Source organism: Mesoplodon mirus, assembly GCF_964341445.2.
Source record: "Mesoplodon mirus genome assembly, chromosome: 3".
NCBI classification, from domain to species: domain Eukaryota; kingdom Metazoa; phylum Chordata; class Mammalia; order Artiodactyla; family Ziphiidae; genus Mesoplodon; species Mesoplodon mirus.
The window spans coordinates 58468509-58480403 of record NC_138978.1 but is presented as its reverse complement, the minus strand read 5'-3'; the positions used below and the strand labels follow the sequence as shown (position 1 = coordinate 58480403).

Here is an 11895-nt window from a genome sequence, read left to right as displayed (position 1 = left end):
TTTCACAATGTTGATTCTTCCAATCCAAGAACATGGTGTATCTCTCCATCTATTTGTATCATCTTTAATTTCTTTCATCAGTGTCTTATAATTTTCTGCATACAGGTCTTTTGTCTCCTTAGGTAGGTTTATTCCTAGATATTTTATTCTTTTTGTTGCAATGGTAAATGGGAGTGTTTCCTTGATTTCACTTTCAGATTTTTCATCATTAGTATATAGGAATGCCAGAGATTTCTGTGCATTAATTTTGTATCCTGCTACTTTACCAAATTCATTGATTAGCTCTAGTAGTTTTCTGGTAGCATCTTTAGGATTCTCTATGTATAGTATCATGTCATCTGCAAACAGTGACAGCTTTACTTCTTCTTTTCCGATTTGGATTCCTTTTATTTCCTTTTCTTCTCTGATTGCTGTGGCTAAAACTTCCAAAACTAGGTTGAATAAGAGTGGTGAGAGTGGGCAACCTTGTCTTGTTCCTGATCTTAGTGGAAATGGTTTCAGTTTTTCACCATTGAGGACAATGCTGGCTGTGGGTTTGTCATATATGGCCTTTATTATGTTGAGGAAAGTATGCTCTATGCCTACTTTCTGCAGGGTTTTTATCATAAATGGGTGTTGAATTTTGTCGAAAGCCTTCTCTGCATCTATTGAGATGATCATATGGTTTTTCTCCTTCAATTTGTTAATATGGTGTATCACGTTGATTGATTTGCGTATATTGAAGAATCCTTGCATTCCTGGAATAAACCCCACTTGATCATGGTGTATGATCCTTTTAATGTGCTGTTGGATTCTGTTTGCTAGTATTTTGTTGAGGATTTTTGCATCTATGTTCATCAGTGATATTGGCCTGTAGTTTTCTTTCTTTGTGACATCCATGTCTGGTTTTGGTATCAAGGTGATGGTGGCCTCGTAGAATGAGTTTGGGAGTGTTCCCCCCTCTGCTATATTTTGGAAGAGTTTGAGAAGGATAGGTGTTAGCTCTTCTCTAAATGCTTGATAGAATTCACCTGTGAAGCCATCTGGTCCTGGGCTTTTGTTTGTTGGCAGATTTTTTATCACAGTTTCAATTTCAGTGCTTGTGATTGGTCTGTTCATATTTTCTATTTCTTCCTGATTCAGTCTTGGCAGGTTGTGCATTTCTAAGAATTTGTCCATTTCTTCCAGGTTGTCCATTTTATTGGCATAGAGTTGCTTGTAGTAATCTCTCATGATCTTTTGTATTTCTGCAGTGTCAGTTGTTACTTCTCCTTTTTCATTTCTAATTCTATTGATTTGAGTCTTCTCCCTTTTTTTCTTGATGAGTCTGGCTAATGGTTTATCAATTTTGTTTATCTTCTCAAACAACCAGCTTTTAGTTTTATTGATCTTTGATATTGTTTCCTTCATTTCTTTTTCATTTATTTCTGATCTGATTTTTATGATTTCTTTCCTTCTGCTAACTTTGGGATGTTTTTGTTCTTCTTTCTCTAATTGCTTTAGGTGCAAGGTTAGGTTGTTTATTTGAGATGTTTCCTGTTTCTTAAGGTGGGATTGTATTGCTATAAACTTCCCTCTTAGAACTGCTTTTGCTGCATCCCATAGGTTTTGGGTCGTCGTGTCTCCATTGTCATTTGTTTCTAGGTATTTTTTAATTTCCTCTTTGATTTCTTCAGTGATCACTTCGTTATTAAGTAGTGTATTGTTTAGCCTCCATGTGTTTGTATTTTTTACAGCTCTTTTCCTGTAATTGATATCTAGTCTCATAGCACTGTGGTCAGAAAAGATACTTGATACAATTTCAATTTTCTTAAATTTACCAAGGCTTGATTTGTGACCCAAGATATGATCTATCCGGGAGAATGTTCCATGAGCACTTGAGAAAAATGTGTATTCTGTTGTTTTTGGATGGAATGTCCTATAAATATCAAGTAAGTCCATCTTGTTTAATGTATCATTTAAAGCTTGTGTTTCCTTATTTATTTTCATTTTGGATGATCTGTCCATTGGTGAAAGTGGGGTGTTAAAGTCCCCTACTATGATTGTGTTACTGTCGATTTCTCCTTTTATGGCTGTTAGTATTTGCCTTATGTATTGAGGTGCTCCTATGTTTGGTGCATAAATATTTACAATTGTTATATCTTCTTCTTGGATCGATCCCTTGATCATTAGGTAGTGTCCTTCTTTGTCTCTTCTAGTAGTCTTTATTTTAAAGTCTATTTTGTCTGATATGAGAATTGCTACTCCAGCTTTCTTTTGGTTTCCATTTCCATGGAGTATCTTTTTCCATCCCCTTACTTTCAGTCTGTATGTGTCTCTAGGTCTGAAGTGGGTCTCTTGTAGACAGCATATATATGGGTCTTGTTTTTGTATCCATTCAGCCAATCTGTGTCTTTTGGTGGGAGCATTTAGTCCATTTACATTTAAGGTAATTATCGATATGTATGTTCCTATTCCCATTTTCTTAATTGTTTTGGGTTCGTTATTGTAGGTCTTTTCCTTCTGTTGTGTTTCTTGCCTAGAGAAGTTCCTTTAGCATTTGTTGTAAAGCTGGTTTGGTGGTGCTGAACTCTCTCAGCTTTTGCTTGTCTGTAAACGTTTTAATTTCTCCATCAAATCTGAATGAGATCCTTGCTGGGTAGAGTAATCTTGGTTGCAGGTTTTTCTCCTTCATTAAAGGACACTTTAATTATGTCCTGCCACTCCCTTCTGGCTTGTAGAGTTTCTGCTGAGAGATCAGCTGTTATCCTGATGGGGATTCCCTTGTGTGTTATTTGTTGTTTTTGCCTTGCTGCTTTTAATAGGATTTCTTTGTGTTTAATTTTTGACAGTTTGATTAATATGTGTCTTGGCGTATTTCTCCTTGGATTTATTCTGTATGGGACTCTCTGTGCCTCCTGGACTTGATTAACTATTTCCTTTCCCATATTGGGGAAGTTTTCAACTATAATCTCTTCAAATATTTTCTCAGTCCCTTTCTTTTTCTCTTCTTCTTCTGGAACCCCTATAATTCGAATGTTGGTGCGTTTAATGTTGTCCCAGAGGTCTCTGAGACTGTCCTCTGTTCTTTTCATTCTTTTTTCTTTATTTTGCTCTGCATCAGTTATTTCCACTATTTTATCTTCCACCTCACTTATCCGTTCTTCTGCCTCAGTTATTCTGCTATTGATCCCATCTAGAGTATTTTTTATTTCATTTATTGTGTTTTTAATCGATGCTTGATTCATCTTTAGTTCTTCTAGGTCCTTGTTAACTGTTTCTTGCATTTTGTCTATTCTATTTCCAAGATTTTGGATCTGGGAAATAGAATCTTGGATCATCTTTACCATCATTATTCTGAATTCTTTTTCAGGTAGACTGCCTATTACCTCTTCATTTGTTAGGTCTGGTGGGTTTTTATCTTGCTCCTTCTCCTGCTGTGTGTTTTTCTGTCTTCTCATTTTGCTTATGTTACTGTGTTTGGGGTCTCCTTTTTGCAGGCTGCAGGTTCGTAGTTCCCGTTGTTTTTGGTGTCTGTCCCCAGTGGCTAAGGTTGGTTTAGTGGGTTGTGTAGGCTTCCAGGTGGAGGTGACTAGTGCCTGTGTTCTGGTGGATGAGGCTGGATCTTGTCTTTCTGGTGGGCAGGTCCACGTCTGGTGGTGTGTTTTGGGCTGTCTGCGGACTTTTTATGATTTTTGGCCACCTCTCTGCTAATGGGTGGCGTTGTGTTCCTGTCTTGTTAGTTGTTTGGCATAGGGTGTCCAGCACTGTAGCTTGCTGGTCGTTGAGTGAAACTGGGTGCTGGTGTTGAGATGGAGATCTCTGGAAGATTTTCGCCGTTTGATATTATGTGGAGCTGGGAGGTCTCTTGTGGACCAGTGTCCTGAAGTTGGCTCTCCCACCTCAGAGGCCCAGCACTGACTCCTGGCTCCTCAATTTGGGATGATTTGTTGTCTTTTCATGTATTCCACAGATGCAGGGTACATCAAGTTGATTGTGGAGCTTTAATCCGCTGCTTCTGAGGCTGCTGGGAGAGGTTTCCCTTTCTCTTCTTTGTTCTCACAGCTCCTGGGTCTCAGCTTTGGGTTTGGCCCCGCCTCTGCGTGTAGGTCGCCGGAGGGCGTCTGTTCTTCGCTCAGACAGGACAGGGTTAAAGGATCAGCCGCTTCGGGGACTCTGGCTCACTCAGGCCTTGGGGGAGGGAGGGGCACGGAGTGCGGGGCGAGCCTGCAGCGGCAGAGTTTGGCGTGACGTTGCACCAGCCCGAGGCGCGCCGTGCGTTCTCCCAGGGAAGCCGCCCCTGGATCCCGGGACCCCGGCAGTGGCGGGCTGCACAGGCTCCCGGCAGGGCGGTGTGGACAGTGACCTGTGCTCGCACACAGGCCTCCCGGCGGCGGCAGCAGCAGCAGCCCCAGCGTCCCACGCCCGTCACTGGGCTCCGCGCTTTCAGTCGCGACTCGCGCCCGTCTGTGGAGCCCCTTTAAGCAGCGCTCTTAATCCCCTCTCCTCGCGCACCAGGAAACCAAGAGGGAAGAAAAAGTCTCTTGCCTCTTCGGCAGCTCCAGAGTTTTCCCGGACTCCCTGCCGGCTAGCTGTGGCACACCAGCCCCCTTCAGTCTGAGTTCTCGCCGCCAGCCCCAGTCCTCTCCCTGCGCTCCGACCGAAGCCCGAGCCTCAGCTTCCAGCGCCGCCCGCCCTGGCGGGCGAGCAGACAAGCCTCTCGGGCTGGTGAGTGCCGCTCGGCACCGCTCCTCTGTGCGGGAATCTCTCCGCTTTGCCCTACCCAGGTATGTGGGGAGTTTCTTGCCTTTTGGGAGGTCTGGGGTCTTCTGCCAGCATTCAGTAGGTGTTCTGTAGGAGTTGTTCCACGTGTAGCTGTATTTCTGGTGTATCCGTGGGGAGGAAGGTGATCTCCGCGTCTTACTCTTCCGCCATCTTACCCGGAACTATCCATGTCTTTATTTTAAAAGGGACATTTCTTATGCTCATTCTAATGCCAATTCTCTCTTTAACCACTAGATGGCATTCAAGGTTTAATCTTTGGGGAATGAAAAACTAGCATTTCTCCTTAAAAATGCATTAAATATATAATTATGTAAACCTACAAAAACAATGTTTAACTTCAATATCCCTGAAAGGATAGCATAAGCATACATTAAGTTAATGTACTCAGCATAAATATTTTCTATATAATTGGAGAAATTGGAATCAAACATAGCTATGCTAGAGGAAGATCACATATTTTTGTGAGTTAAAACACACACTCAAAAATCAGACACTACAGGAACTTAGAAATAATATATATTAACTCCTTAATTTAAAACACAGTACAACTAAGAGTTTATTTTATAAATATAAGAATGTTTTATGTTGGTAGTTGATATAACACATGCTAATTATTTTATATAGAAGGAAAAAGGAACTAACATTGTTTAATAATAGAATTTAAGATTGACTGAAAAACTGCAAAACTTTTCCACAAAAGCAGACTTTGTGCTAGCAACTGGGTGGGCAATATTTTTACATTTACCTGAAAAACTTAAGCTTTTAATAAGCACATTTTAATGGCAGATAGGAAATAAAGTTTTAGTTTTCAAAAACAATATGTGTTTGTCAATAACTGGGCAAGTTGGTTAATCTCTTTGTGCCTCATGTTTCTCTCATTAGTAAACTACAGATAGAGCTACCTCTAGTTTTCCACGATTTCTGTACAGAAACCTAGGGGTGACAATCCAGTTGAAAAGGGAGTCTAGGAAACTTCTCTTGAAGCTATGTCTGTATAATAAGGGAAGTGGTCTGACTTGGAGTGTAGGTTGATTTGTTGTGTCTTTGAAGAAGGCTGATAGTCTCCTGGGTTACACTTAGAGGCATGTGCTTACACTTAGAAGTATAACTGTCCACTCCACGGTGTGGCCAGTATTACATTAGGAAATGAAGGGAGAATGCCTGGCACACAGTAGGTGCTTCGCCATATTAGTTCCGGTTTCCTTTGTATAGATATTTCAAAGTAGGGTCAAGGGCAATATTCTTTCCTGAAGCTACATAGAATGTAAAACTTCTCCAAATTGATAACTTTTATTTAGATAACTTGCTGCCTGACAAAGCTTAGACGACTGGCATTGTTCTTTCCATGATCATATTAGCAATAACTGGTTATAGAGTATGATGTAAAAGTAGTGTTATATGCACTTAAGTAAGGATAGTCAAAAGAATAGCTTCCACTGTTTTCTGACTTTGTATCTTTCACTTTCTCCTGAGAAAATAAATATGAACTATTGATTAGATTCTAGATTCATATTCTTTCCCATGTCTTGGTAGAAATAAAGTATTTGCATGAATAGCCAAAAGACCGGCAAGGCAATAGGAAAGAAAAAAAGGCCTTAGAAATGAACGCCAAACCAAATGATCAGTTAATGAATATTTATGAGTTGCTTATAATGCCAATGAGTTCCTATTAATACTAACTAAAAACATGTGTAAAACTTAAGAATTTGCATAAAATATTCATGACAGTCATTTATATTTCCAGTTTTCAATCACTGTTCTATGACTATACCCTTAGAATACCCAAAATATAACCATAATCTCTACATTAGAATGGGCACCTTCATTTTACTTTTCCTAAAAGTAACTACCTTCACTTTTAATCCTCCTATTAAGTGGGGAAACAGGGTTAAGTATGCATCATTCAAGAAACACTAATTGAGTGCCAGGTACCAGGTTAAGTGCAGAGAATACAAAGCTACAAGAACAGTCCTGCTCTGGTCACTCTGCATGAACAGATGAATCTCCCCACCACAGGTGCTGAAAGAGACAGGAACAGACTGTTACAGAAGGAGAGGATGGGGGGACATGGGAGCCTGAATCATGGACCATTCCACAAACACAATGGAGTTGGATCTTCATGCCATCCTTGTGGAGCACTTTGCCAGGCTGAAAAGATGACAGGACGGAGAAGGGAAAAGAACCAAGGGCATAATGGGGCTAAAATAAATGTGGTTATGATAGGTGTTGTTTTCTGGTTTCTAGACTGAGAAAATTTCACAATTTTTACATTTCTATTTTTATTCTCTGAAAACGTTGGGGGACATGGGCTTTTGTCACCCCCCTCCTTGGGAACTAATATTTATTGAATGTCCACGTGCCAACACTATGTGGTTTATATATATATATGATCTCATTCAAGAGATCAAATGCAAAACAAGTTTGCAAGGTAGGTAATACCTCCTTTGAACAGATAAGGAGACAAGTTCAGAGAGGGTAAGAATTTCTCCAAGATCTATCTGACACTACAGCCCATGCCCTTTCCCATGCTGCCTCCAAAGAAAGATTTTCCATGTGAGAACTGAAGGAAAAGCATGAATAATAGCGAACCTCGAGTACTGTGTATGTATTGGTGTATTTAATCCTCACAATCTCCTTGGGAGGTGGGTAGAGTTATTACTGCCATTTAACAGATAAGGAAACTGAGGGACAAAGCAGTCAGATAACATGCCCGAGGTCACAGAGTTGGTAATTGGCAGAGCCAGGATTCAGATGCAAAGAGTCTGGCTCCTGTGTCCCTGCATTTAAGCGCCCCATGTTCCACCTTTTAACTCAGACTGAATCCTAACTTGAGACCCTGCTGGGAAAGATATCCCAGACAGAAAGCACAAAGTGGTGAGAAGATCTTATGTTCCCAAACAATAGTGGAGGAAAAAAAAAAAAGAATTTAGGGTAGCTTAAGAATCGGGTCTTGATTGATGAGGGGATGGGAGGACAGTAGGAGGAGGGGTATGAGGTCAGAGAGATATGTCTCTCTTTTTCCTGAAGGCTCTGCAGATGAAAGGCTCTCAATTTGCATTTTCTGGGTTTTTTTAAAGGGGACATTTCAGCGCGAGGAAAGTTTTCTCTGTTTTCAAATATTAAAAACAGAGAGATGCAAAAGGTATTATATTGCATGTACACATAGACCAATTACTCACTTGCATAGATTCCCAAACATTTCCTACTTGAAACTCTGAATTGACCAATTTGCTATACCTCATGTATTTTGATGAACATGAGACTTTTAATAATTATTTAAAAAGAAGTTGATTTCACCATACTTTATATTTTTGCATGCTCAAATATTTATGCTGTAATAAAATTATGTAGATAAATGTAATATCTTTTAGACACTTTATTTAAATAATGTTTAAATTAATGTTTTGTTATAATCTGATCTAAATATATTCTCATCAACCACCAGATGGCATAAGGTGTGAGAGTTTTATTCTGACAGGGTCACCACGCACATGATAATTTGACCTATAACTTCAAAATAATGTATTTAGGAAAATGTTCTAGCATTCAAACAGTTCACAGTTATTTCAGCCATATGGAGAAGTGGGTGGATAAGTTGAAAATGACATGGTTCTACTTTTTCTACATTTTGGGGTTCTGTGGGATGCTGGCCTTACATAATGAATCAATAATCAAACAAATAAAACAAAGCAGTTCTGTTAAAGGAAATCAAAAAGGAAGTCATGTCACAGCAAAATTAACCTTATATTCTAAGTAGATTTCTTTAAACGAAACTTGAAACATGCCTTCAAGAAAAAAACCATGCTGACACTTCTTCAACTTCTCCTTCATAAAAACTTTTCTACTGCTTATAATTTACTCTGAAAGCAGAAAAGTTTCTAATGCAAAAGCTCTCCTCCCCTTTGGCTTGAAGGAAAGTTGCTGCAGAAATCAACTGAAAAAAGAATATCTAACCAAAAAACCCAATCTGAACTATGATATTAAAGGATAGGAAAGTCTATTTTAAGAGCCTTGATTTCTACACAAATTCAAAATACAGCACATTGTTTTTATTAATCCTATTATTTTCATCTAGAAAAGAGGTCACAATGCTAACAAGGAGCTAATAAAAATGATGTAAATACAAAAAACAGGAACTTTAATTCCCCTAGCTTTGTGGTAGCACATTCACTGAATGCTTTGTAATAAGCCCTCCAGAATAAATGACCACTGCAACACAGCCAGTACGACAGAGTTGAGATGGAATCTGTGCTCTAACATGATGAAGCAGAAAAACTGCCTTTAGGAGTCAAGAGACTGAAGATGAGATTAAGGTCCCTTCCTTAATGTGGTCCAAGAGTCAATCATTCCAAAAGATATTGTAATAATTTATCTTTGTATTTAATTACAGACTTCCTCACTAGATTTAATATATTTGGTTCCTGAGTGAGAAATCAATCTGTGAAGGAGGAAAAGGTGTTTGGAACCATGAGAAGAATGAAATACTAACTGGTGATATGTAAACAGGTTGGTTTTTCTTTTTTCCTGTTTCTAAGTTCTATTTTGATAAGGTTAAGAATGGAAATAAGAAGATTAATAGGAAAGGTATTGTGGGATTCCTTCACTGTGGTTCATGTTCTATCCGCACCTTTGGCAGCTGGTAGATAGCAAAGCTGTTTCCCACCTGGGTTCATGGGAAAGGACAAAATGATACTTCTTATTTTTGTTCTTATGTTTAAAAGAAATCCAATGGGTTTCTTCTGATAGTTCAGTTAGTAGAAAGTGAATAATAGATATTTCAAGTTCATAGGATAATATTCTAGACAGTTAAAATTACTTACTTTAAACCCCATTCTTTAGGTCGTCTTAGCTCATTTTTCTTCCATTTGTAATACTCTCCAATGAAATTTGGATCTTCAAGCACTGAAATTAGAATATTTTTAAAAGGAGCTATGCATACATTCTTTAATAATAGTTTAAAGTTTACAATAATTTATTTCTCCTTAAGTTAGTATGTGGCAATAACACATACTATTATCGTTCAAGTCACATTACGATCCTCAGACACTCTCCAAATTTCTTCTTTTAATTTAAACTTTGTGATACTGGATATTGCTTGAAACAGATTGTGACTTTGTAACTTATCATGATAATGATATTTGTTTATATATCATTTATAGAAACGAGGATAGTTTAAAAATAACCCATACAGAAACTGATACCATAGTTTAACAAAATTCTAATGCAGCACTTCAAGTGAAAAAATAAAATCCTGGAGTTTGAAACTGACATTACAGATCTTGATCTTCTACAAAGCAAGAATCTGCAACAGATGATCATCCAGCCTCTAAATGAATCCCTTGTCTCTCTCTCTCTCTCTCTCTTTTTTTTTTTTTTTTGCGGTACGCGGGCCTCTCACTGTTGTGGCCTCTCCCGCTGCAGAGCACAGGCTCCGGACGGCTCACGGGACCAGCCGCTCCGCGGCATGTGGGATCTTCCCAGACCGGGGCACGAACCCGTGTCCCCCGCATAGGCAGGCAGACTCTCAACCACTGCGCCACCAGGGAAGCCCCCTTGTCTCTTTGTTATTGGGAGACTGCCAGTTTCATTGACAGTTACTGAGGTCACAATGTCCTTCCTTAATCTGAGGGCTGTGAGATTCCACTGCTCCTCCTTCTGACCTCCTCAGCAATTCTGAGTAAATTTATCCCTCCCCTATGGAAAGGATCCCTCTAATATTTGAAGATAGCTCTCAGGGCAGCCTCAGTTCCTTCAACTTTTTCTTAAGTCATGATTTTCTAGAGACCTAACCATCCTCATCCTGGTGGTGAACCTTGTTGATATTCCTATTAAAGTTTTCATCCAGAACTGGCTCAGAATCTTGATTTTATATCAATAGCAAGATGCAGGTGGGATTGCTACCTCCCTCGATCTGTGTGCTGGACTTCTCTCAATTTAGCTCAGATATGCATTAGTATTTTCTGGAAATCACATTATACCACTGGCTCATATGTTTGTGGTTAATTATAAGCCTTATGCCTTCAATCAAATTCACATAAAATTTACAGAAAACCTACTATGCTTAAGCACTGGTAGTTTTTACACAAAATACTATCAATCCAGATCATTCACACACGCACATATATATCCTTCCTTTTCTCCCCGCTCCCTCCCCCTGCTCGCTTGTGTGCTTTCTCTCTCTCTTTCTTGCTCTCTCTTCTCCTTCTAATTGTCCTGGGTTTATAGTCCTGATCTATTTAACCAACCAGATGCTCCCCACCAGTCCTGTCCTTATCTGGAGCTTACTTCTTAACAATGATAAATTAACCCCTTCCAGCTTGATGAAAATTGTCATTGATAGAGAAAACATTTAAACTGAATAATTCTCCTTTTCTTCTATTAATATTACATGATTTTCACCAGCAATGTTCCAATCTATTCTTTATCTTCTTCAAACACACACAAACACACATACATACATATTCTTATAGACTTCATTAATACTCTTTACTGTTATTTGGAATATATTCCTTCCTTCCTTTAAGGAAGCAAATCTGTACTCCCCAGAGTTCTTAGTAGGATTCATTATTTCCTTTAGATGATTATAATAATATTAATAGAATTCTTACTATATATGGGGGTACTTGTAAAGTAGATATGCAGTGCTTACCATTATAATACCCACTTCACAGATGAACAGACAGACACAGAAAGGTTGAGTAATGTGTTCTCACATGTACTATTCATTACTACCTAAACAAAATTTAAAATTTATTTGATGTTAAGTTCCCTGACCAGGTATTGAACCCAGGCCATAGCAGTGAAAGAGCCAAATCCTAACCACTAGGCCACCAGGGAACTCCTGAAATTTACTTGATGTTTCTATTCAAGGATAGTCCATGTCTTTCCTTAATTTTTTGGAATTGCCTTTCCTACACTTTCTATTTGAATATGTATGGCAGTCTCTTCCTTATATATTATGAAACCCCAAATGGCATGATTATCTTTCCTGAATACAGTAAGTTCCCTACATACGAACCTTCAAGTTGGGAACTTTCAAAGATGCGAACATGCATTCGCATGTCCGATCACGTAAGTTAGTTCATGTGTCTGGTGTACACTGTCACATGCGTGCATACTCTACAAGTGGTTGTGCTTTTGTGTATTTTTTGT

At 38.9% G+C, this 11895-nt stretch overlaps 1 protein-coding gene across 1 annotated transcript in view; it reads right to left on the bottom strand.

The window, feature by feature from the left end:
* Positions 1-9559: 9559 nt before the first annotated feature.
* Positions 9560-11895, bottom strand: part of UBE2U (ubiquitin conjugating enzyme E2 U) — a gene marked incomplete at both ends in the record, with an annotated part of 48513 nt that continues 46177 nt past the window's right edge. The window contains 1 exon segment of the mRNA XM_082613676.1: positions 9560-9645. Within this exon segment, the coding sequence (XP_082469802.1) occupies positions 9560-9645 (86 nt within the window).